The sequence below is a fragment of the Eretmochelys imbricata genome, chromosome 14 (assembly GCF_965152235.1).
Source record: "Eretmochelys imbricata isolate rEreImb1 chromosome 14, rEreImb1.hap1, whole genome shotgun sequence".
NCBI lineage: Eukaryota > Metazoa > Chordata > Testudines > Cheloniidae > Eretmochelys > Eretmochelys imbricata.
The window spans coordinates 48,886,509-48,913,680 of record NC_135585.1 but is presented as its reverse complement, the minus strand read 5'-3'; the positions used below and the strand labels follow the sequence as shown (position 1 = coordinate 48,913,680).

The 27,172-nt window shown below is 46.5% G+C and overlaps 1 protein-coding gene across 1 annotated transcript; it reads left to right on the top strand.

Annotated features, from left to right (window-relative positions):
* The first annotated feature begins 2,179 nt into the window (after positions 1-2,179).
* LOC144275150 (butyrophilin subfamily 1 member A1-like) lies at positions 2,180-26,558 on the top strand. The gene is made up of 7 exons (XM_077834296.1): positions 2,180-2,295; positions 3,964-4,311; positions 5,749-6,030; positions 7,429-7,533; positions 23,451-23,471; positions 24,191-24,223; positions 25,880-26,558. Exons 1-7 carry the CDS (start codon positions 2,196-2,198, stop codon positions 26,392-26,394), a joined length of 1,404 nt encoding a protein of 467 aa, XP_077690422.1. The 5' UTR covers positions 2,180-2,195; the 3' UTR covers positions 26,395-26,558.
* The last annotated feature ends 614 nt before the right edge of the window (positions 26,559-27,172 follow it).

The window sequence follows — 27,172 nt, the reverse complement described above, 5'->3', positions numbered from 1 at the left end:
TGTTAGTCTGTATTCGCAAAAGGAAAAGGATGCATCTGATGAAGTGAGCTGTAGCTCACGAAAGCTTATGCTCAAATAAATTGGTTAGTCTCTAAGGTGCCACAAGTCCTCCTTTTCTTTTAGTGTAACAAAGTTTAAGATTTTGATTGTAGGTTTATCTTTTATTTTCTTTGGTAACTGTCTCTGACCTTTCATGCCTATCACTTCTAATAATTTAAAATCTATATTTCTGTAGTTAATAAATCTTATATTTTACCTAAAACAGTGGGTTTTGGTTGAAGTGCTTGGGAAATCTCAGCGGGTACAAAGACTGGAGCATGTCCTCTCCACACTGAGGGAGGGACAGACTGGGTTATAAATTTACGCTGACCTGGGCAAGATGGTACAGCTCTGGGGTGTGAGGCTGGGGACCTGGGGGATATTGGCTGGTGTCTTTCTCTGTGTGATGTGTGAGTGGCTCTGGGAGCATTCAGGCAATCTAGCTGGGTGTGGGGCTCCTAGTGATGACAGCTCCTAGAGGGGTTTGCTGCTTTTCACTAGCAAAGCATTGTGAGGGACAGCCCAGCCTGGAGAGTTAAGGGACCACAGTGGTACCTCGGATCCACGTTGTACCCCAGGGATCCTGTCACAAGGAGAGTGCTATGTCTGCTGACCAATCAGAAATTAGAATCAGCTAACCGCAGTTTGATCCCTGTTTGAATCCTACCTGAGAAGAGAGATGGGTTGGGCTTTAACCTTCAGCCTTACAGCAATAAAGAAAGTCAATTTACAGGAAACTCCAGATTAGCAGTACAAAGGTTGCTTGTTGCTTAAGTAATTAAAAGGTAAGTTTCCATTTAGAGCATGAGATGAAAAATATAATGATTATCAGGACAGTATTGAACAGTTCTCGACAAGCAGGAAGCAGATCCTCTTCAAAATACTCATTGCCTTCAGCCAGATTGGGGCACTTGTATGTCTGAGTCAGCTGCCATCAACACTGCCTCGCTAGGATGGCTTCTTTAGAAAGGATCCTTATCTCCAAATCTTAATGAGGGTGTGATAGGGACTGAAATTACCATAGCTTTCCAGTTCCTTTTCTACTTTTGCTTTCTAGTTTAGCGAAGGCATCGAGAGAGACACATTTCTCTTCAGTGTCCAACAAAAAATAAACACCGTTTTGGCAGAAATATGGAAGAAAAGACCAGGATTCAGCTCTTTCTGTAATTTCTTATTAAGAATTGATTTTTTAGTCTCATCACTGAAATAGTCACTGACAATGTAAACTAACTAGAGGAGAATGGACGAGGATTTTAGAAACCTGTGAACACCAGAGAGAGCTTAAAACTGTCCCAAAGCTTATTTCCAGGATGTATCAGGTAGGTGAGCTTCTGTCACTCGAATACCATCTCCCTTGATAGCTCCTAGTAGACAGTTATTCACTGCATGAATTACTAACTGCCAAATGATCCAATAATCCCAGGATAGCTGTGTCTTACTCTGAATACAAACTTTGCATTTGAACTATATCTTCAAAATGATATGTGAGCTATTTTCCCCTCTGCTTTCATTGCAATGTAATGCCAGACTGTTCTGGTTATTTGATTTAAGAATTTATTTCTTTCCTCTATTTTATTCAAGAAAACTGGATGGACCTACTCCTGCTCCCAGTGCATTCAAAGGGAGATTTGTTATGAATTAACTTATTGTATATTTCTGTTTTGTAAAGTTACAAACTCTTGCAAATGCAAGTTTATGGGAAGTGTCTTTCTCTGTGGTCCCTGTTACTTAATAACTTTGTTTATGGGACTGAATCATTTTGCCTCTGATATGTTGAAAGAAAGGAAATGGATAAAAAAAAACCCAACAAGAATGTTTCTCTCTCACACACACACAATTTCTCATCCCTTAAAACTTTTTTCTCCATTGATGGAATTACTAACAACTTTTACACTGCTCTGACTTTTTTTTTAATGTGGATTTTGTAGAGATGGGACAAAATCAGGCAAGTAAAGGAAACACATTTTCAATTTTAATGCAATGGCTGTTCTCACTCCAAATATGAAAGAGTTCACTTAACAATGCATTTGTTCCTTTTTTATTTACTGTGCCCTCTTTAATGTTTGACGTTAATAATTTAATGTTAGTGTTATGCTCACTATGGAAAGTTTTTTCCTCCTTCTTCCTGTTTTCTAGATCAAGTTACAGTGAAGAAGATGAAGGTTCTCTCATTCTGCCACAGCTCCAGAGCCAGCTCTCCTCTCCCTGGTTTTATTGTTTTCTTCCTTACTTCTTATGTTCACAAGATGGAATCAGGTAGGAATCCGCACTGTGTCTGCTGTATCTTAGGGGATTAATTTAGGCCCCTGAAGTGCCTTAACAACATGCTTCACTCAAAGTCAATGTAACTACTCACAGTGTATAAACTTCACCCCACAGCAAGATCAGCGCCTTCATTATTTAATTTTTGCCCTGATTGTGTTGCTCCTGGGTGATTTTATTTGCTCCTGGGATAGTGCCCAGGTCTGTTTCTTCACACAAGTATTTTTAAAAGATTGTCAAAGATGCCCAGGGAATTTGATGGACACTTATTGAAGAGTTTAATAATAACAATAAGAAATAAGAAAATCAAATAACTTAGTGGGTTTCAGATGTAAAAAAAAAATAATAATAAAAAATAAATAGATCAGAGCCATAATTAGAGACGAATGTGCACAAAAACAAAAGAAAAAACAGAATATAATGATGCCGTGTGACTTTTTTTAATTGGGCCTGTTAGCTAATCCATATATGTTAGGTGTCGTGTACACTGTATTATTAGGCATTGTATGCACAGTAGTCCCATAATACACATACGGGAGAGAGAGGCAGAGAGTTGGGAAGTTAACTTGAATGTTTTATGTTCTCCCCACAATTCTGTTCACCAGTATTGAATATCCCACTTTACAATTCTGAAGTTAGTGTTCACAATAGAAAATAGGAAGCCTATCAAAGCCATGAATGGTGTGTCCTAGCACTGGTTGGGATGTACCTCTACATCCACCTGGTTTGGAATGTGGTATCCAAAAAAAGGGTTAAGGAAGGTACCGAACAACAAGTTAAGGAACTGATGGGTTGGGTCTCAGGTGATGTATAAAGTGCTTTTTCACTTGTAAACAGCCACGGTATAAGTGGGTTTGGGGGGGCATGCTGTGAGATAAGAATTGCTTCCCAGGAGGAGAGTATGGATGTCTCCTCTCCGTAGTGCACTGTTTTGTCTTTACGCAATAATGTTCACGAAGTTTGGATATTTGGTCTCTTGAGCATGTGAAGTATTGAACCATAATAGCCCCCAAATTGGCTCTAGCAACAGGGCCATGTCTCAGGAACACCTTGGTGAAAGAACACCAAATATGGCTCACCAAACCTATTCTTATTCCTGCTGAGTCCCAGCAAATTTCATGGCAATGTCAGTAAGCGTGTCAATTTGAGAGCACTTAGAAAAATGGGATGTTGAATAGTAAGTTTATCTCAACTATACACTGAGCATGTCCATTCTCAGCTCTCTTCCTCAGTTTCTCTGATGTGTGACTATGACATGGGCTGAATACACCTGTCTTCAGCTTCTCACCCCATGTCAGCACTGTGTGCATCTGTCATGCACTGAACCTACCAATTCTCAGCTCCCCACTCTCTGTCCCATGATCTGTGCCTGGGCCATGCGCCAAGCTTGCCTGTTATCTGCTCCATGCCCCATCTCAGTGCTGTGTGCTGTGCCATACATGCAGGCTGAGTTCTTATAACAGAGCCCCAGTCCCACTGCCCATGAGTGCTGCTCTCTCTTAACCATTCAGGCTGAAATGTTCCATGCCAAGTGTCTGTCTCTGGCTGAAGTTTTTGGAAAGTTTGTCTGAAATGGAACCTCTTGGCTGTGTCCTTCGTATCAAATTGCCATTTTCCTCTGACCTGCTTTTTGTTATTGTTGCTGTCCTGGTGGATTTCCAGCAAAGTTCACAGTGATTGGACCTCGTGACCCTGTCACTGCCATCCTGGGTCAGGAAACTGTGTTACCCTGTCACCTGTCCCCCCGGAGGAGTGCCGCAAACATGGAGGTGAAATGGTTCCGCTCTGACTTTTTAACTGTTGTGCACCTGTATCATGATGGGAAGGATCAGTATGAAGGGCAGATGCCAGAGTATCAGGGAAGGACAGAGCTTCTGAAAGCCGGACTCACAGATGGAAATGTTCACTTGAGGCTTCTCAATATCAGACCCTCTGATGAAGGACAATACCTCTGTTTTGTTCAAGATGATACTTTTTATGAAGAAGCTGTATTGGAACTGCGGGTAGCAGGTCAGTGCCTTGTCTCAGTTTTAGCTTTGTGTGGTCTTTCCTATTACAATAACTGTGACTCCCTGCTTGTGAAATATTTTACAATAACACAGCGTATCTAAATTTCAGCAAACAGCCACTTTCATATTTGGGAAAATATGCTGAAAACTTTCCCAACATGTTATTAAACACATTTGCAGGATGGCCAAGGCACTTTCTTGCCCAATCTTGATTGACTCCCAAAAGGTGTCTTCAGTTAAGAGGGAAAGGACTTCTTGATAAATATGGCTTTCCAGTTGCTATGCAGTCATTTCTAGGATGTGTGGCTAAGGTGGGAATGCCAGACTTTTATGGTCTTCTGATGGGTTGCTTGTTATTTAGGGGTGTAGTTAAAATCAAATGCAGTGTTATTAAAGTGAGGCCCATTGCTGATGTCACTTCAACCTTTTACAGTTTCTTTCATATGGCAGGAACCCCTTTGTTCCCAGCCCAGTTTGTGGAAAAATATAGGTGCCAAAAAGGAATTCAGTATCATGTTATCTAGTCACATGCACCTGCATTCTTGATGAGTCATGGCAGCCATTATTCATAGGCTGTCTGATGTGTCCCCTAGGGAGGACAAGACTTTTCCATGGCTCATTGTTTGCGTTGATGGGCCCTTAGCCCTGTCTAGCTTCTTCACTGTTGTACCTGAAAGGCTAGTTTTGGGTGTTACCCAGAACAATAACATTTGAAATACAGATGCATAGTCAATATTCATAACTCCAGATACAAAAATGATACATGCATTGAAATAGGATAATCTTATTCAGCAAATCATAACTTTTCCATTGACACCTTATTTGACACATCTTGTACAAGATGCTACACAATTATATCATAAACAGAGAATCCTAGAATATCAGGGTTAGAAGGGACCTCAGGAGGTCATCTAGTCCAACCCCCTGTTCAAAGCAGGACCGATCCCCAATTTTTGCCCCATACCATAATCATATGATGTACATGGATTGCAGTGTCCTAGTGAGAAGGGGAAATTATGTATTTACCACTCTTAGTGAAGACTGAGCTGCTTTGACAATGTAACCATGAAGCCAATTTGATTTTAAAATATCTATCTATCTATCTAATGCACTAATTATCAGAGTTTCAAAAGTTCAGATCCTATTCAGGTATCTACGTGGTCATATCTCCAAAGGTGCACAGCACTCAAGTGCTCCTGTCTTGAGCCAACAATATCTCCCACTGACTCAGTGAACTTATTTTATATATTTGTTCACATTTTTGTGTGTCCTTGAGCACTGGGATTTCAGACATTCCAGTATTCATTTATCCCTTCTACTGACTACCCACTTGAATTAGTGCATACTCATGTGAGTAAGTATCCCCAGACTGTCCCTCATCCCTTCTGCTTTATAAATTAATGTATGAAATTAACACCCTTATATATTTTCCCCTTAGGTCTGGGCTCTGCTCCTCTCCTCTCTGTTGTAGGTCACCAGGATGGAGGGATTCGGGTGGTTTGTCGATCAATTGGTTGGTACCCAGAGCCTGAGGTGCTATGGAGAGGTCTCAATGGACGACATTTACCATCACCCTCTGAAACAAAATCCCAAGGAGACAACAGCCTGTTTGAAACAGAAATTGCTCTCATCGTAACAGAACATTCAAACGAAAACTTGTCCTGTTGCATCAGGAACACCGTTCTCAATCAAGAAAAGGAATCGGCCATTTATATAGCAGGTGAGTTACCATCCAAACCCCACACTGAACTCACCACCACTAGAAACCAAACAAAATATAGGAAGAAAAGAACTGAAACATCTGTGGTGAATATTTCATAATCCACGTACAAACATAGAAGATAGGAGGCTGGTGTTTTTCCAGGGTCACAGTTGAGGCAACTTGAGCCCCTTAATTGTGAGTATTCAGACTATACAGGTTTTGAGAGGAAACTTTCATTCAATCCACTGATTCAGTAGGTTCCTGTAACCTTAAATTCACCTTAATGATTTTTTTGAATGTGATAAATTTTGTACTTTGGCTTGATTGTGGTCTGTAGAGCCCTTTAAACCCACAGATGGATATCCACAGATATCCTCATCATTTTGGGCGATTGTAGACTGGATGCGGATACCAATTTTGTATCCACGCAGGGCTTTCGTGATCTGTTCACTTCACCAACTTCATTACTTGTGTGAAATGTCACCTAAGTCATGTGATATTGTTTTTACTGATGTTCAATGGGACTTGTGCTCCTTAATTCACTTTGCTCTGGATCCACAAAAGGACTCATTTTACCCCTTGTCTACACACAAAAGATGCACTGATTAACTAGTTAAGCGATGCCACCCACTTGTGTGAACACTTCTTGTATAAGTTTCAGAGTACCTTAAATAGATTTAGCTGCAGTCAATTCCTTATCAACTTCAGCTAAATGGAGATAGAGCACTATGAAACTGATTTATGATTTAAGGTTTTATGCATCAATTTATTTAAATTGGTACAACCCTCATATGTTGTCAACTCTTGAACCAGTTTAAGAATGACCCCATAAGAGAGTTGCCCCAGGTTCACTAAATCAGAGCACAAACCATGTGTGGAAAAGACACTAGGGACATTTGAAAATTCCATCCTGTTTAGATGACTGAATCACTGGGAACACAAGAAGAGCAAATTGAAATTTGTTAATTTGCTGCACAAGTGTTTGGACAAATTGTGATTATGGTTTTTCCCAATATTAGGGGGTAACAGTGGATTTTTCAAAAATATGCTAATTAATCTGGCAGTTTCTGAATATTGCTTGCTGCTAAAGGCCAAATTCTTTTCTGGTAGAACCCTATTGGAATCACTGGGGTTTTATGTGCAGAGAATTTTCCCCTGATCTCTTTGGCTCTCTGAACAGCAATGAATCAAATCAGGGCTGTGTTTTCAAGGATAAATCGGTGGTAAAGCTGTGTTGATTGGAGCCATATTTAAAATCAATTTCTGGTCTTTTGTGTAGTGTAGACATGTCCATTCTTTCACTCTTAGCTCACACAAATCCTGCTGGGCACTATTTATGTATTTGTATGGGAAAAAAAATCTGTTTTTAGTCACGACTTCCAAACTAAGATAAGCCCTAGGTGTTTTGTTTTTCAGATCTCTTTTTCCCAAGGATGAATCCCTGGATGGTGGCTCTGAGTGTGATCCTGGTGGTTTTGCTTTGTTGCATTGGCGTCACTGTTTATCTCTTTAAAATGAAAGGTAAATATCAGAGGGAGAAATATATTAGAAATAAAGTTTTTTTTCTAATACATAAATAAATAAGGGAAATTTAGGAATTTAACATGAAAAGAACATGTGATCTGGTCTGAAATAAAGAAGAATTGCCTGTGAATTTATTGATGGGGGCGGGGGGGACAGAGGTGCAAGGGAGAGAACAGAAGGGAGGAGAGCCTCAGACAATAGAACCGAATCAGAGAATCGGATCATAGCAGATACATCTCTGTTCCGCTTGGTCCTCCATCTCCCTCTCTTCCCAGTTCTCCGGTCCCACTTGAGAGAAGATTCTGCAAAGTCTAGCCTCTCATATCTGTACTTAATCTCTTTTTTTTTCCTAATAAAGTGTAATTCATGTCGACATTACAGTGATAGCCCGTATAGACATGCCCCTGTCATAAATCAATAAATAAACACATTTGTTCCTCAGTTAGGAAAAAAAAAACATATCCACGTTCACATAACTCAGACACAGCTGTGCATGCCCTGCTGAACTTCATCCATAAAGAATACCAGCCCAATTTCCAAATAAATCGGACTTTTCCCTCCATGCTTCTAATGAATTTTGTACCAATAGGATGTAGTCTTTTAACTCTGTTTCATGAAGCAAGGCAATGAGAATAATTTATATTTATTTCTGTACTTTTCAGGGAAACTTACTGAAGAAGTTGGTAAGTTTCAATTTCCTTTTTTCCACAAATACAATTTTTGACCACAGTCACACAACTGTATATAGATTTGTTGTTTTCTATTATTTATTTTTACTTCTCTGTGTTTGTCAGGCTGAGGAGAGTGTAATAGGATGGACCATTTTAGGGCCTGTTTGGATGTTTCCAGAGACCATTCCCCTTAAAAGTCCTTCCAAATAGAGGGTTGGGTCGACATAGCTACATGTCTGAGGGGTGTAAGTTTTCATCGCAGATGAGCCCTCAGTCTCAGAGTCTTTCAAAAGAATCTATAGAGGTCTGGCTTGTTCAGGAAGGTGTGCTGAAGTGGGAATTTTCTACAATATTTTTATGAAACCTGTGTGTACCTCAATTTCTGCGATATGCAGCACTGTTACCCAGTGAGGGGGAAAGGACTGTTTGCTCTCTGGGCAGGCTCGGCGATATAAGTATGGGTGTTGCTTAGCTGTCTGGGCCTTAGTCCCCATATCAATGGAAACAGAGGTGAAAGTGGGCAGACGCGGGCCAGTGCAGTGCTCTGGTAAGAGCCGGCCACTGGCTGGGCCTGCACACAGCTGACTTTTTGTTCCCCCCATCAGCTGATGGGGGGGGGCAAAAGAGGCAGCTGCCCTGGGCTCCGGCTTTGGGGGCCCCCACGGAGCTCAGGGCGCCCCAGGGGATTAGCAGGGGAGGGGACCTGGCACCTGTTGGCACCTGTTTCTTTGTGGAAGGGACAGGGCAGCCCACTAGGGCTTGGAATTTTTCCAACAAAGGTCGTAGCTTCCCCTCCCCAGCCCCACAGAATACCCTAGGTAAGTTGTCTTCCTCCGATTGGCTCTGGTGCACGAATCAGCTCCCCTGAGTTCCAGCAGCCTTCCTCCTGGTTGCTGCCCCCTCCTGTGACAACCTCTCCCTTTGAAGATCATTTCTTCCAAGTGGAGCAGGCCCTGTAGGAATGAGGTCACTTGAGCCCAGAGGAGTTTTCGTCTCTTCCTCACTAGGAAGGGGATGTGCCCCAGGACAGGGTGTGTTAATCTAGTTTTATAAAATTTGGGGTAAATCTAAACTAGATAAACTTCACACCAAAATGTTAGTGGGCCTGTGGTTTTGGGGAAGCAATAGAAAAAAGGACGTTGAATAAAAATAATCACCCAGCCTTAACTTTGTATTGATGATGAAGAGAAATAACATATAAGGGAAGGAAAGCTCATAAAATTTGTTATATGTATTTCTGTTTACGTTTTAGTGAAACGAGATCTAGAAATTGGTAAGTGTCATTTTCTTCCCTCAGAAGAAATTTTTTGTACACAATTGGATCCCCCTGTAGGAGGGTAATAGAGTCATCGGTGGGTTAGGTAGCCTAGTGGTTAACACACTTAGTGCCCCCACCCTGTGGGCAGGTCTTTCAGTTCTGGCCCTCTTTTAATGAGAGGGGCAGGGAGGTGGGTTTATTTAGTCTGGAGAAGAGAAGACTGCGGGTGGACATGATAACAGTTTTCAAGTATATGCAAAAATTGTTACAAGGAGGAGGGAGGTAAATTGTTGTCATTAACCTCTCAGGATAGGACAAGAAGCAAGGGGCTTAAATTGCAGTGAGGGAGGTTTACGCTGGAAAAACTTCCTAACAGGAAGAGTAGGGAATAAATGGAATAAAGGAGGATGTAGAATCGTCTTCACTGGAGTTTTTTAAGAGGAGGTTAGACAAACACCTGTGGTGGTGGTCTAGATAATATTTAGTCCTGCCACGAGTGCGAGGGATTAGACTTCTATTATTCTAATAGAATCACAGAGTTTATGACCAGAAGAGATGACCAGATCATCGAGTCTGACATCCTTAAGAGGAAGCTGAATAGAAATACTTTCTAAACCTTAATTATATTGATGATCATGAGAAATAAAACAAAAGAAAAGGGAAACTCCTAATATACAATATGTGTATTTCTGTTTAATTTTTAGGCAAACGAGATATAGAAATTGGTAAGTGTCATTTCCCGTCTTCTGACATGTGGGAGTTTGTTTAATTGTTGTGGAATTGTTCACTTTTCAGTTTAACTTTTACACTTCTGTTGCAATATTTAGCCTGATTTTGTTTGTTTACATGTTTGCTTTTTTTATAATTGTTTCTTTTTGGTTGGGGGATTACAGTAACTTGATAAAATATGAGAAAGCACTAAATTGGATAGATTTCACACCAAAGTCTAATTTGAAAAACTGATAAGCAAGAGAGTCACAGAGTTTAAGACCGGAAGGGAGCTGATCCTCTTATCTGATGTCCGGAAGAGGATGTTGATTTCTCTCAGCCTTTACTCTTGTATTGATGATAAAGAGAAATAAAACATAAGAAAATGTAAATGCCTAACAAAAATATATATTTATTTCTCTTTAATTTTTTAGACAAATGAGATAAAGAAATACGTACGTGTGATTGTCCTTCCTCTGATAAGAAATTTTTGTACCAATTTGGATCCTCATGTGGCAGTTTGTTTAATTATGGTGGAGGTGTTTGTTTTCAAATGTAACTTTTAAAATTGTTGCAATATGAAATCTTTTAAGTTTGTTTGCTTCCTTTTTATTATTACTATAATTCTTGTTAGGGTTTATAGGGGTTTGTTTTGAAATGTAATTTTATAAAACGTGGGGAAAGATTAAAATGGATTAATTTCACAGCGAAAGCTCATGTGAAAAATTGATAAGCAATAGAGTCACAGAATCATAGAATCATAGAATATCAGGGTTGGAAGGGACCTCAGGAGGTCATCTAGTCCAACCCCCTGCTCAAAGCAGGACCAATCCCCAACTAAATCATCCCAGCCAGGGCTTTGTCAAGCCTGACCTTAAAAACTTCTAAGGATGGAGATTCCACCACCTCCCTAGGTAACGCATTCCAGTGTTTCACCACCCTCCTAGTGAAACAGTTTTTCCTAATATCCAACCTAAACCTCCCCCACTGCAATTTGAGAACATTACTCCTTGTTCTGTCATCAGCTACCACTGAGAACAGTCTAGATCCATCCTCTTTGGAACCACCTTTCAGGTAGTTGAAAGCAGCTATCAAATCCCCCATCATTCTTCTCTTCCGCAGACTAAACAATCCCAGTTCCCTCAGCCTTTCCTCATAACTCATATGTTCCAGTCCCCTAATCATTTTTGTTGCTCTCCGCTGGACTCTTTCCAATTTTTCCACATCCTTCTTGTAGTGAGGGGCCCAAAACTGGACACAGTACTCCAGATGAGGCCTCACCAATGTCGAATAGAGGGGAACAATCACGTCCCTCGATCTGCTGGCAATGCCCCTACATATACATCCCAAAATGCCTTTGGCCTTCTTGGCAACAAGGGCACACTGTTGACTCATATCCAGCTTCTCGTCCACTGTAACCGCTAGGTCCTTTTCTGCAGAACTGCTGCCTAGCCATTCGGTCCCTAGTCTGTAGCGATGCATGGGATTCTTCCGTCCTAAGTGCAGGACTCTGCACTTGTCCTTGTTGAACCTCATCAGATTTCTTTTGGCCCAATCCTCTAATTTTTCTAGGGCCCTCTGTATCCTATCCCTACCCTCCAGCGTATCTACCTCTCCTCCCAGTTTAGTGTCATCTGCAAACTTGCTGAGGGTGCAATCCACACCATCCTCCAGATCATTTATGAAGATATTGAACAAAACCGGCCCGAGGACCGACCTTTGGGGCACTCCGCTAGATACTGGCTGCCAACTAGACATGGAGCCATTGATCACTACCCGTTGAGCCCGACAATCTAGCCAGCTTTCTATCCACCTTATAGTCCATTCATCCAGCCCATACTTCTTTAACTTGCTGACAAGAATACTGTGGGAGACCGTGTCAAAAGCTTTGCTAAAGTCAAGGAACAACATGTCCACTGCTTTCCCCTCATCCACAGAGCCAGTTATCTCGTCATAGAAGGTAATTAGGTTAGTCAGGTATGACTTGCCCTTGGTGAAACCATGCTGACTGTTCCTGATCACTTTCCTCTCCTCTAAGTGCTTCAGAATTGATTCCTTGAGGACCTGCTCCATGAATTTTCCAGGGACTGAGGTGAGGCTGACCGGCCTGTAGTTCCCAGGATCCTCCTTCTTCCCTTTTTTAAAGATGGGCACTACATTAGCCTTTTTCCAGTCGTCCGGGACTTCCCCGATCGCCATGAGTTTTCAAAGATAATGGCCAATGGCTCTGCAGTCACATCCGCCAACTCCTTTAGCATTCTTGGATGCAGCGCATCTGGCCCCATGGATTGTGCTCGTCCAGCTTTTCTAAATAGTCCCGAACCACTTATTTCTCCACAGAGAGCTGGTCACCTCCTCCCCATGCTGTGCTGCCCAGTGCAGCAGTCTGGGAGCTGACCTTGTTCGTGAAGACAAAGGCAAAAAAAGCATTGAGTACATTAGCTTTTTCCACATCCTCTGTCACTAGGTTGCCTCCCTCATTCAGTAAGGGGCCCACACTTTCCTTGACTTTCTTCTTATTGCTAACATACCTGAAGAAACCCTTCTTGTTATTCTTAACATCTCTTGCTAGCTGCAACTCCAGGTGTGATTTGGCCTTCCTGATTTCACTCCTGCATGCCCGAGCAATATTTTTATACTCTTCCCTGGTCATTTGTCCAATCTTCCACTTCTTGTAAGCTTCTTTTTTGTATTTAAGATCAGCAAGGATTTCACTGTTAAGCCAAGCTGGTTGCCTGCCATACTTACTATTCTTTTTATACATCGGGATGGTTTGCCCCTGCAACCTCAATAAGGATTCTTTAAAATACAGCCAGCTCTCCTGGACTCCTTTCCCCCTCATGTTATTCTCCCAGGGGATCCTGCCCATCAGTTCCCTGAGGGAGTCAAAGTCTGCTTTTCTGAAGTCCAGGGTCCGTATTCTGCTGCTCTCCTTTCTTCCCTGTGTCAGGATCCTGAACTCGACCATCTCATGGTCACTGCCTCCCAGGTTCCCATCCACTTTTCCTTCCCCTACTAATTCTTTCTGGTTTGTGAGCAGCAGGTCAAGAAGAGCTCTGCCCCTAGTTGGTTCCTCCAGCACTTGCACCAGGAAATTGTCCCCTACACTTTCCAAAAACTTCCTGGATTGTCTGTGCACCGCTGTATTGCTCTCCCAGCAGATATCAGGGTGATTGAAGTCTCCCATGAGAACCAGGGCCTGAGATCTAGTAACTTCCGTGAGTTGCTGGAAGAAAACCTCATCAACCTCATCCCCCTGGTCCGGTGGTCTATAGCAGACTCCCACCACGACATCACCCTTGTTGCTCACACTTCTGAACTTAATCCAGAGACTCTCAGGTTTTTCTGCAGTTTCATACCGGAGCTCTGAGCAGTCATACTGCTCCCTTACATACAGTGCAACTCCCCCACCTTTTCTGCCCTGCCTGTCCTTCCTGAACAGTTTATATCCATCCATGACAGTACTCCAGTCATGTGAGTTATCCCACCAAGTCTCTGTTATTCCAATCACATCATAATTCCTTGACTGTGGCAGGACTTCCAGTTCTCCCTGCTTGTTTCCCAGGCTTCTTGCATTTGTGTATAGGTACTTGAGATAACTCGCTGATCATCCCTCTTTCTCAGTATGAGGCAGGAGCCCTGCCTTCTCGCGTGCTCCTGCTCGTGCTTCTTCCCGGTGTCCCACTTCCCCACTTACCTCAGGGCTTTGGTCTCCTTACACCGGTGAACCTAGTTTAAAGCCCTCCTCACTAGGTTAGCCAGCCTGCTCGCAAAGATGCTCTTCCCTCTCTTCGTTAGGTGGAGCCCGTCTCTGCCTAGCACTCCTCCTTCTTGGAACACCATCCCATGGTCAAAGAATCCAAAGCCTTCTCTCCGATACCACCTGCATAGCCATTCGTTGACGTCCACGATTTGACGGTCTCTACCCAGGCCTTTTCCTTCCACGGGGAGGATGGACGAGAAGACCACTTGCACCTCAAACTCCTTTATCCTTCTTCCCAGAGCCATGTAGTCTGCAGTGATCCGCTCAAGGTCATTCTTGGCAGTACCATTGGTGCCCATGTGGAGAAGCAGGAAGGGGTAGCGATCCGAGGGGTTGATGAGTCTCGGCAGTCTCTCCGTCACATCGCGAATCCTAGCTCCTGGCGAGCAGCAGACTTCTCGGTTTTCCTGGTCGTGGCGGCAGATAGATGACTCAGTCCCCCTGAGGAGAGCGTCCCTGACCACCACCACCCGCCTCCTTCTCTTGGGAGCGGTGGTCGTGGAACCCCCAACCCTAGGACAGTGCATCTCATGCCTTCCAATCGGCGGAGTCTCCTTCTGTTCCCTTCCCTCAGATGTCTCATCTAGTCCACTCTCCGCATTAGTACCTGTGGAGAGAACATGAAAACGGTTACTTACCTGTATCTGCGTTGTTGGTACATGGATGCTCCCCTTTCTTCTTCTGGAGGTCACATGCTGCCAAATTTCTTCACCGTCCTCCTGTCCCCGCTGCGCAGCCTGCTCTGAATCATCAGAACATTGTGACTGTAGAATCATATCCTGATGTCTATCCAGGAAATCTTCAGTTTCTCTTATTCAACGCAGGGTCGATACCTGTTGCTCCAGAGCTTGAACCTTCTCTTCCAGTTTAAGACCAGAAGGGATGAATGGATCGTTTAGTCTAACCTCCTTAAGAGGAGATTGAGTAGAAATAATAATCTCTCAGCTGTAATTGTATTGATCATAAAGGGAAATGAAACATAAGACAAGGGAATCTCCTAACAAACAATATGTGTCTGTCTGTTTAATTTTTAGGCAAAAGAGATATAGAAATTGGTAAGTGTCATTATCCTTCCTCTGACAAGAAAATTTTAATACTCATGTGGGAGCTGGCTTAATTGTGGTGGAGGTGTTCGCTCTTAAATTTAAGTTTTAAAATTGTTGCAGTAGAGAATGGTTTCAGAGTAGCAGCCGTGTTAGTCTGTATTCGCAAAAAGAAAAGGAGGCCTTGTGGCACCTTAGAGACTAACAAATTTATTAGCGCATAAGCTTTCGTGAGCTACAGCTCACTTCATTGGACGCATCCGATGTAGCTCATGAAAGCTTATGCTCTAATAAATTTGTTAGTCTCTAAGGTGCCACAAGTCCTCCTTTTCTCTTTGCAGTAGAGAACCTTTTTCATTTGTTTGCTTCAAGCTTTTTATTATAGTTGTTATCATTCTTTTCATGGTGTGTGTGGGGGTTTTAAATGAAAGTTCATGAATTGTGGGGAAAGACTAAACTGGATGAATTTCACACTAGAAGCTAATTTGAAAAATTGATAAGCAATGTAATAATAGAATCACAGAGTTTAAGACCAGAAAGGATGACTGGATCCTCTTGTCCAGTGGTCCAAAAGCTGTGGGGTATGCCCTGCTAGGAGTGAACGAAGGAATGTTTGGGGGAGGAGGCGCGTGGCAGGGCCCAGGCCAGCCCCCATTGGGGGTGGGGAGGTAGTGCCACCCATCCCTGCTCTGCCCCAATTCCACCTCTGATCCCACCCCAGCTTCGCTCGGTCCCCTGCTCCACCCCCAGCCCAGGTCTGGCCCCAGCTGCAGCTCCACTCCCCCCCCCCGCCCTGCCCTAGCCCCTGCCATGCTCAGCCCACTAGCCCAGCTCCTGCCCCAGCCACAGTTCCACTCCGCCCCCTGCCCTGCCTCCAGCCCAACTCTGCCCGCAATCCCTCCTCACCCACAGCACAGCTCCACCTCTACTTCCAGCTCCTCCCTTATCCCCAGCTCTGCTTTCAGCCCAAGCTCCTGAACTCAGCCAACCGTGGTGTAATGGAGGAGGAAGGGGGGGCAGAGACTGACTCCATTACTAGTAAGTGGGGGGTGTGACAGGAAAAGTTTGAGCACCACTGGTCTAGTCTGATCTCCGTAAGAGGAGTTTGAACAGAAATAATCTCTCAGTCTTAACTGTCATATTGATGATAAAGAGAAATAAAACATAAGAAAAGGGAAACTCCTAACCAACAATATGGGTATTTCTCTTTAATTTTTAGGTAAACGAGATATAGAAATTGGTAAGTGTCATTATCCACACTCTGAAAAGGATTTTTTTTTTTTTTTTTTGATAATTGGATCTTCATCTGGGAGTTTGTTTAAATGGTTTGGAGTTGTTTGATATTAAATTTAACTTTTACAATTTTGTTGCAATACGAAACCCTTGTTTGTTTACTTGCTTTTTATTATTATTCTTTCTTGTGGGGTTTAATGTAATTGTATAAAATGTGGGGAAGCGCTAAACTGGGTAGATTTCACACCAAAATCTAATGTGAAAAACTGATAAGCAATAGAGTCACAGAGTTTAAGACCAGAAGAGAGCCCTGGATCCTCTTCTCTGATGTCCTGAAAGGGAGGTTGATTTCTCTCAGCCTTCACTGTCATACTGATGATAAAGAGAAATAAAACATAAGGAAAGGGAAACACCTAACAAAAATATCTATTTATTTCTCTCTAATTTTTAGACAAATGAGATAAAGAAATAAGTGTCGTTGTCCTTCCTATGACAAGAAACTTTTTGTACCAGTTTGGATTCTAACGTGGGAGTTTGTGTAGCAGTGGTGGAGGTGTTTGATTTTAAATTTAACTTAACATTGCTGCAGTAGGAAGCCTTTTTAGTTTGCTTACTTTGCTATTAGTATCAGTCTTTTGGGAAGGTGTGTGTGTGTGGGGGGGGGTCAACTTTAATATAGCTTTATAAAACATGGGGAAAGACTAGAGAGGATGAATTTCACACCAGAAGTTAATTTGAAAAATTGAGAAGCAATACAGTTATAGAGTCATAGTGTTTAAGCCCAGAAGGGATGACTGGATCCTCTAGTTCAGAGGTCTTCAGACTGTGGGGCAGGCCCCTAGGAGGAATGTTCAAGCGGGTGCAGGTCCGCAATTAACTCTTCTGGGGGCCTGGGACTATTAGAGTTTGTGGGGCCCCCTAGGCTCCGGGGTACGGCCAAAAATGAGGGATTCAGAGTGCAGGAGGGGGCTGTGGATTGGGGCAGGGTGTGGGTGTGGAAGGGGGTGAGGGCTCTGACTAGGGTTGTGGACTCTAGGGTGTGGCTGGGGATGAGGGCTTTCAGATGCAGGAGGGGGCTCCAGGCTGGCGCCAAGGAGATTGGAGTGTGGGAGAGGGCTCAGGGCAGGAGGTTGGAAGTGTGGGGTCTGGGAGGGAGTTAGGGTGCAGGAGAGGGCTCAGGGCTGGGCAGGTTGTGGTGCGGGACGCTTACCTGGGACAGCTCCCCTTTGGTGGTGCAGGCCCTGGGGAGGGGGGGCACGTGGCTCCATGCTCTGTCCTGTGCTCGCCTGCAGGCACCACCCCACATAGCTCCCATTGACTGTGATTCCTGGCCAATGGGAGCTGCGGGGACGGTGTCTGCAAGTCAAGGAAGCCTGTGGGACTGAGCTTCCCGGCACGCGCAGCTCCAGCCCAGCGGAGGGGGGAATGACATGCCAGCGTGCAGAGCCACCTCCCCGCCAACGCCAGGCTGGGCCGGAATGCAGGGGCTTCAGTGGCTGCAGCCCACAGCCCTGGGCTAAGGCGGCCCTGCAAAAAGATCTGCATTTTTGGCAGTCTGGAGATCTTTTTGCAGGAGCCCCCCTTTGCCTGCAGCCCTTAAATCCCCTCTCTTAAACCAGCCCTGAACAGGTGCAAGGCAGGGTCCCTGCCAGCCCTCATGGGGAGAGGGGAGGGAGCCCCACCCAGCCCCGCTCTGCCCCCAGCCCAGATCCTATCCCATCTGCAGCTGCTCTCCATCCCCTGCCCCCCCACTAAGCTCCGGCTCCTGCCACAGTTCCAGTCCTCCCCCTGCTCCGCCCCCAGGTCAGTTCCTACCAAATTCCCTCCCCTCCCCCAGGCCACCTCTGCCTCTAGCCCCAGCTCCTCCCCCATCCCCAGTTCCGCCCCCAGCTCCCCCTTCAGCCCAAGCACCTCTGCTGAGTCAACTGTGCAGTAACGGAAGGGGGGGCGCCGACAGATTTCATTACTGCAAGGGGGGAGTGATCGGAAAAGTTTGGGCACCACTGGTCTTGTCTGATTTCCTGAAGAAGAGATTGAATAGAAATAATCCATCTTACCTGTCACAGTGATGATAAAGAGAAATAAACCATAAAAAAAGCAAAACACCTAACAAACATTATGTGTCTGTTTAATTTTTAGGCAAACGAGATATAGAAATCGGTAAGTGTCATTATCCACACTCTGAAAAGGATTTTTTTTTTGGCGGGGGCCGGGAATTGGATCTTCATGTGGGAGTTTGTTTAAATGGTTTGGAGTTATTTGATATTAAATTTAACTTTTACAATTTTGTTGCAATACAAACGCCCTTGTTTGCTTACTTGCTTTTTATTATTATTCTTTCTTGTGGGGTTTAATGTAATTGTATATAATGTGGGGAAGTGCTAAATTGGGTAGATTTCACACCAAAATCTAATTTGAAAAACTGATAAGCAATAGAGTCACTGAGTTTAAGAGCAGAAGAGAGCTCTGGATCCTCTTCTCTGATGTCCTGAAAAGGAGGTTGATTTCTCTCAGCCTTCACTGTCATATTGATGATAAAGAGAAATAAAACATAAGGAAAGGGAAACACCTAACAAAAATATCTATTTATTTCTCTCTCATTTTTAGACAAACGAGATAAAGAAATAAGTAAGTGTCATTATCCTTCCTATGACAAGAAACTTCTTGTACCTCTTTGGATTCTAACGTGGGAATTTGTGTAGCAGTGGTGGAGGTGTTTGATTTTAAATTTAACTTAACATTGCTGCAGTACGAAGCCTTTTAGTTTGCTTACTTGGTTATTATCAGTCTTTTGGGAAGATGTGGGGGGAGGGGGCGGGGGTCAACTTTAATATACTTTATAAAACATGGGGAAAGACTAGAGAGGATGAATTTCACACCAAAAGTTAATTTGAAAAATTGATAAGCAATACAGTTAAAGAGTCTTACTGTTTAAGACCAGAAGGGATGACTGGATCCTCTAGTTCAGAGGTCTTCAGACTGTGGGGCAGGCTCCTAGGGGCACGTGGAGGAAATTCAAGTGGGCACAGGTCCGCAATTAACTCTTCTGGGGGCCTGGGACTATTAGAGTTTGTGGGGCCCCCTAGGCTCTGGGGTAGGGCCAAAAATGAGGGATTCAGAGTGCAGGAGGGGGCTGTGGATTGGGGCAGGGTGAGGGCTCTGACTAGGGTTGTGGACTCTAGGGTGTGGCTGGGGATGAGGGCTTTCAGATTCAGGAGCGGGCTCCAGGCTGGCACCAAGGGGACTGGAGTGTGGGAAGGTGCTCAGGGCAGGAGGTTGGGGGTGTGGGGTCTGGGAGGGAGTTAAGGTGCAGGAGGGGGCTCAGGGCAGGAGGTTGGAGGTGTGGGGTGTGGGAGGGAGTTAGGATGCAGGAGGGGGCTCAGGGCTGGGGTGGGGATGGGGTCTGGGAGGGAGTTAAGGCGTGGGAAGGGGCTCAGGGCAGGAGGTTGCGAGTGTGGGGTCTGGGAGGGAGTTAGGGTGCAGGAGAGGGCTCAGGGCTGGGGCAGGAGGTTGTGGTGCGGGACGCTTACCTGGGACAGCTCCCCTTTGGTGGTGCAGGCCCTGGGGAGGGGGGGCACGTGGCTCCATGCTCTGTCCTGTGCTCGCCTGCAGGCACCACCCCACATAGCTCCCATTGACTGTGATTCCTGGCCAATGGGAGCTGCGGGGACGGTGTCTGCAAGTCAAGGAAGCCTGTGGGACTGAGCTTCCCGGCACGCGCAGCTCCAGCCCAGCGGAGGGGGGAATGACATGCCAGCGTGCAGAGCCACCTCCCCGCCAACGCCAGGCTGGGCCGGAATGCAGGGGCTTCAGTGGCTGCAGCCCACAGCCCTGGGCTAAGGCGGCCCTGAAAAAAGATCTGCACTTTTGGCAATCTGGAGATCTTTTCGCGGGAGCCCCCCTTTGCCTGCAGCCCTTAAATCCCCTCTCTTAAACCAGCCCTGAACAGGTGCAAGGCAGGGTCCCTGCCAGCCCTCATGGGGAGAGGGGAGGGAGCCCCACCCAGCCCCGCTCTGCCCCCAGCCCAGATCCTATCCCATCTGCAGCTGCGCTTCGCCCCGTGCCCCCCACTAAGCTCCGGCTCCTGCCACAGTTCCAGTCCTCCCCCTGCTCCACCCCCAGGTCAGTTCCTACCAAATTCCCTCCCCTCCCCCAGGCCAGCTCTGCCTCTAGCCCCAGCTCCTCCCCCATCCCCAGTTCCGCCCCCAGCTCCCCCTTCAGCCCAAGCACCTCTGCTGAGTCAACTGTGCAGTAACGGAAGGGGGGGCGCAGACAGCTTCCATTACTGCAAGGGGGCAGTGATCGGAAAAGTTTGGGCACCACTGGTCTTGTCTGATTTCCTGAAGAAGAGATTGAATAGAAATAATCCGTCTTACCTGTCACAGTGATGATAAAGAGAAATAAACCATAAAAAAAGCAAAACACCTAACAAACATTATGTGTCTGTTTAATTTTTAGGCAAACGAGATATAGAAATCGGTAAGTGTCATTATCCACACTCTGAAAAGGATTTTTTTTTTTGGCAGGGGCCGGGAATTGGATCTTCATGTGGGAGTTTGTTTAAATGGTTTGGAGTTATTTGATATTAAATTTAACTTTTACAATTTTGTTGCAATACAAACGCCCTTGTTTGCTTACTTGCTTTTTATTATTATTCTTTCTTGTGGGGTTTAATGTAATTGTATATAATGTGGGGAAGTGCTAAATTGGGTAGATTTCACACCAAAATCTAATTTGAAAAACTGATAAGCAATAGAGTCACTGAGTTTAAGAGCAGAAGAGAGCTCTGGATCCTCTTCTCTGATGTCCTGAAAAGGAGGTTGATTTCTCTCAGCCTTCACTGTCATATTGATGATAAAGAGAAATAAAACATAAGGAAAGGGAAACACCTAACAAAAATATCTATTTATTTCTCTCTCATTTTTAGACAAACGAGATAAAGAAATAAGTAAGTGTCATTATCCTTCCTATGACAAGAAACTTCTTGTACCTCTTTGGATTCTAACGTGGGAATTTGTGTAGCAGTGGTGGAGGTGTTTGATTTTAAATTTAACTTAACATTGCTGCAGTACGAAGCCTTTTAGTTTGCTTACTTGGTTATTATTATCAGTCTTTTGGGAAGATGTGGGGGGAGGGGGCGGGGGTCAACTTTAATATACTTTATAAAACATGGGGAAAGACTAGAGAGGATGAATTTCACACCAAAAGTTAATTTGAAAAATTGATAAGCAATACAGTTAAAGAGTCTTACTGTTTAAGACCAGAAGGGATGACTGGATCCTCTAGTTCAGAGGTCTTCAGACTGTGGGGCAGGCTCCTAGGGGCACGTGGAGGAAATTCAAGTGGGCACAGGTCCGCAATTAACTCTTCTGGGGGCCTGGGACTATTAGAGTTTGTGGGGCCCCCTAGGCTCTGGGGTAGGGCCAAAAATGAGGGATTCAGAGTGCAGGAGGGGGCTGTGGATTGGGGCAGGGTGAGGGCTCTGACTAGGGTTGTGGACTCTAGGGTGTGGCTGGGGATGAGGGCTTTCAGATTCAGGAGCGGGCTCCAGGCTGGCACCAAGGGGACTGGAGTGTGGGAAGGTGCTCAGGGCAGGAGGTTGGGGGTGTGGGGTCTGGGAGGGAGTTAAGGTGCAGGAGGGGGCTCAGGGCAGGAGGTTGGGGGTGTGGGGTGTGGGAGGGAGTTAGGATGCAGGAGGGGGCTCAGGGCTGGGGTGGGGATGGGGTCTGGGAGGGAGTTAAGGCGTGGGAAGGGGCTCAGGGCAGGAGGTTGCGAGTGTGGGGTCTGGGAGGGAGTTAGGGTGCAGGAGAGGGCTCAGGGCTGGGGCAGGAGGTTGTGGTGCGGGGCGCTTACCTGGGACAGCTCCCCTTTGGTGGTGCAGGCCCTGGGGAGGGGGGCCACGTGGCTCCATGCTCTGTCCTGTGCTCGCCTGCAGGCACCACCCCACATAGCTCCCATTGACTGTGATTCCTGGCCAATGGGAGCTGCGGGGACGGTGTCTGCAAGTCAAGGAAGCCTGTGGGACTGAGCTTCCCGGCACGCGCAGCTCCAGCCCAGCGGAGGGGGGAATGACATGCCAGCGTGCAGAGCCACCTCCCCGCCAACGCCAGGCTGGGCCGGAATGCAGGGGCTTCAGTGGCTGCAGCCCACAGCCCTGGGCTAAGGCGGCCCTGAAAAAAGATCTGCACTTTTGGCAGTCTGGAGATCTTTTCGCGGGAGCCCCCCTTTGCCTGCAGCCCTTAAATCCCCTCTCTTAAACCAGCCCTGAACAGGTGCAAGGCAGGGTCCCTGCCAGCCCTCATGGGGAGAGGGGAGGGAGCCCCACCCAGCCCCGCTCTGCCCCCAGCCCAGATCCTATCCCATCTGCAGCTGCGCTTCGCCCCGTGCCCCCCACTAAGCTCCGGCTCCTGCCACAGTTCCAGTCCTCCCCCTGCTCCACCCCCAGGTCAGTTCCTACCAAATTCCCTCCCCTCCCCCAGGCCAGCTCTGCCTCTAGCCCCAGCTCCTCCCCCATCCCCAGTTCCGCCCCCAGCTCCCCCTTCAGCCCAAGCACCTCTGCTGAGTCAACTGTGCAGTAACGGAAGGGGGGGGCGCAGACAGATTTCATTACTGCAAGGGGGCAGTGATCGGAAAAGTTTGGGCACCACTGGTCTTGTCTGATTTCCTGAAGAAGAGATTGAATAGAAATAATCCGTCTTACCTGTCACAGTGATGATAAACAGAAATAAACCATAAAAAAAGCAAAACACCTAACAAACATTATGTGTCTGTCTGTTTAATTTTTAGGCAAACGAGATAGAGAAATTGATAAGTGTCATTATCCACACTCTGAAAAGGATTTTTTTTTTGTAATTGGATCTTCATGGGGCAGTTTGTTAAAATGTTGTGGAGTTCACTGTAAAATTTAACTTCTACAATTGTGTTGTAATATGAAACCTTTTTTTGTTTACTTGCTTTTTATTATTATTCTTTTGTGGAACGGTTAGTGTGATTGTATAAAATACGGGGAACCACTAAAGCGGAGAGATTTCATACCAAAAGCTAATTTGAAAAACTGAGATGTAATAGAGTCACATGTGTGTGAGACCAGAAGGGACCACTGGATTCTCTTGTCTGATGTCCTGAAGAAGATGTTGATTTCTCTCAGCCTTTACTGTCCTATCGATGATAAAGAAAAATAAAACATAAGAAAAGGGAAATGCCTAAAAAAATTCGATTTCTTTCTCTTTCCTTTTCAGAGAAACGAGATAACGAGATAAGTAAGTATCATTATCCTTCCTCTGAAATGAAACTTTTTGTACCATTTTAGACTCATGTGGCTGTTTGTTTAATTGTGGTGGGGTTGTTTGCTTTTAAATTTAAATTTTAAAATTGTTGCAATAGGAAACCTTTTTAGTTATTTGTTTGCTTTTTTATCATCATCATCATCATCATCATTCTTTTGGGGTTTGTTTGTTAATGTAACTTTATAAAATGTGGGGAAAGACTAAACTAGATGAATTTCACACCAAAAGCTAATTTGAAAAATTGATAAGCAATACAGTAGTAAAGTAGGTAATGGCCAAAAAACTATGGCCCAGGAGGGATTGTGTGAAGGCCCTGGTGGATTATCAGCACCTGAGATGATTATCTTCCCTCCACACTGCAGAGTAGGCATGTAACCAACCTGAAGTAAAGTGATACCTGGGCTCTAGCTTCTACCCAAAGTCTTGCCAGCTAACCTGGGTGCAAAGCACCATCAAACTTGAGTCAGAGTTTTTGTGCTTGCGCATTAAACAGGTTGGGGCAACGGCCAGGTAAGATTCTGGACTAACTGCAGTGAAGATCCACCCTGGGAGAGACACACTCATGCAGTCTAGTGGAGGTTCTGATGAACTTATAACTTTCTTTTCCCCTCAGTGTATTAGTTTGTACAATATTGGATTATGCAATACGTGTTCAGATCTGCACTCCTCTCTAATTATGTTGCTGGTTTTAGGGTGGAGAAGATTGGTGGCACCTATAGAAGAAGGTAATTGAAGATCATATTTTATCAATGTCCAAATATCTGTTCCCATGAGGCAATGTGCCCCTTTTTCTTTGTATATGGGAGTGGACGTGATAGTTCAGGGCAGACCTCCCCAGCACCCTTCATTTCACGGCGCATCACAAGGTGAGGTGAGGTTTGTGCCTATGTCCTACCACACCATACTGAATCCATCGCATATTGCATCTACGCTTCCTGCCCCTCCACCGCTCGCATGTGCACTGCACCCTGCAGAGATCTGTGCCAGCCGCTGCCACCCCTTGTACGGAACCAGTGGGACAATCACCTCCACAGCCACTTCTCCAGGGGGAGTTTGTTCTGTCTCCCTGTGCTGATGTCTGATCTCCAGTGTCCCTTTGTTTCTTCCTTCATCTTTTCCCCCATGAAGAAAGCCAGGAGCTCTGCAGTGACCCCACACTGACTGGGTGAGCAGGGACTGTGTCTGTGTGAGACCCTTGCTCCTGTCTCAAGCAGAGGACCTGAGCCTTGATCACAGACAGGGGCTCCCCTGGCTCCATTATACAGGTCTGGGAAGCTCCTGTGATCACCGCTGGGAGCTTGTGTCTTTTCTCCTCTCTCCATCCACCATGACCCCAGCATGGTCCCGTCTCTGGTAAACAGGACGTCAAGTCAGCCTTCCCATTACTGGCATGACCCGCCCCCTCTTTCCACCAGCCACCTATTCCGTACCTCCTCCCTAGTGGCGGATTTGCCACTGGGCCAATGTGGCCTATGCCCAGGAGCCCCAGAAAAATGGGCGCCTCTGTGCCCCAACCCGCTCTGCCTGCCCAGTGCTCCTGCCAGAGAGTGGGGTCAGGGCTCGGGGGGCTTGCCCCACTCCATCCGCCCAGAACTCCAGCCAGAGAATGGCGTCGGGGTGCGGGGTCTTGCCCTGCTCTGCAGCTGGAGCACCAGGTGGTCAGAGCAGGGCACGCCCCTGCACCCCGGCCCCATTTCCCCAGCAGGAGTGTGGGGAGTGGGGGTTCTGCAGGCAGAAGGGGTGGGAAGGGGCCTTCACTTGCTGTGGCCCAGGGCCTCACAAAACCTTAATCTGTCCTGGCCCCGCCGACATTCATAGCTTCCACCATGAACCCCCTTCCCTTGTTTAGCCCCCTCACTCCCTGCCCCAGGCTAATGTACTTGGGTGCTGCGACTGCTGCTGAGCAGTGACATTCTGGGCAGGTTCAATTATGGTACCGTGTGGCCTGTTGCTGTCCGAGCTGTGACATTTCAGAGCAGGCCGGGTGCAGTGGGGAGGCCCCACAGCAAAGTCCAGCACAGGGGCAGCTGGGACACAGTGAGAGTGAAGGTGGGGTGGGGGGAAGCGCTGTCAATATTCACTGAGTTGTACCATCTGCTGGGGCTGCCAGAGTCTCTAGTCCCCTCCCCGGGCAGAGGTGGGGGCAGGAGGGGAAAGATTCTGAGTCCCAGGCCTGGCCCAGCTGCTTCTTTCACTGTCACTGACCCGTCTCTGTCAGGGGAGTGACTCTCCCCAGCCCGGTGCTGAGATCAATGGGTAAATCCTGGAGGAAGGAGATTCCCTGAGTCACTCCCCAACTGGGGCAGATTCTGTCACTGACGCCATCAAACCCTCCCCCAGGGCCGAGCTCTGCCCCTCACGCTCTGATTCTCTCTCCCCAGCGAATGTGACTCTGGATCCAGACACGGCTCATCCCCAACTCGTCCTGTCTGAGGATGGGAAAAGTGTGAGAGGGGGAGACACGCGGCAGCAACTGCCCGACAACCCTGGGAGATTTGACACTGAGCGCTATGTGCTGGGCTGTGAGGGATTCACCGCGGGGAGACATTGCTGGGAGGTGGAGGTGGGGGGTGGGCGATTCTGGGCTGTGGGGGTGGCCAGAGAGTCTGTGGGGAGGAAGGGACGGATCAGCTGTAGCCCTGAGGGGGGGATCTGGGCTGTGCAGTGGTGGTGGGATCAGTTCCGGGCTCTCAGCTCCCCTGCGACCCCCCTGCCCCTGAGCCGGGCCCCCAGCAGGATCCGGGTTTGTCTGGACTGTGGCCGGGGGCAGGTGACATTTATCGATGCTGGTGCCGAGGCCCCGATCTTCACTTTCCCGCCGGGCTCCGTCCCTGGGGAGAGAATCCGCCCCTGGCTCTGGGTGGGGTGGGGATCCCGGCTCCGACTGTGTCCCTGAGACCCACAGCAGAGGGGGGAACCGGAAATCAGCCTCTCTAGGCTCACAGACCCCAATCTCTATGACCTTGGAGGACTCCCATCTACCCAGCCCGTGGCGCCTTTTCTCTATGACCCCTGGAAGCTCCTCCCCCTTCTTCCCTGCAGCCCCAGGCACGGGAGGGGGAGGGGAAGGAACCCCTGGGGCTGCAGGAGGGGCAGAGGGGCCCTGAGGGGCAGAGGTGGGGGCTGGGCAGGGGGCAGAACTAACAGCCGGGCTGGGGACAGGCAGAGGTGGGGGCTGGGCAGGGACCCAGCATGAATCAATCAGGGTTTGGGGGGCTGGGGAGAAGCAGCAGCAGCAGGGAGCGGTTTGTGCAGATGTGTCCTTAGATCCCATTGGGGTCTCCCAGCCTGGGCTCAGCAATTGTGGAAGGGATAAAATCAGGGAAAGAAGAGAGCAGCCAAGGGGGATGATCTGTGACAGGGAGGAGAGACACAGGAAAATAACCAGGGCTGCAAAGTGAGGCTAGAACAATAATGAATAGAAAAGGACAGTATGAAAAGAAAGGGAATGTGGGCGGGACGGGGAGATTTATGACGTGTTGCTGAAAGTGAGACTGTCACTCATTAATTCCCTAGATTAATTCCTGGCCATTGGTGCTATTTTAGTGCCATTAAGAAAACTGTTCTCAGTAGCTGGGGATCTCCTGGCCAGGCTCCTGCGGTCATTAAAGCTCCTTCTTAGCTCCTTTTACTTTGCTATTTTGCAGCTACTTACTGTAAATAAACCATTACAA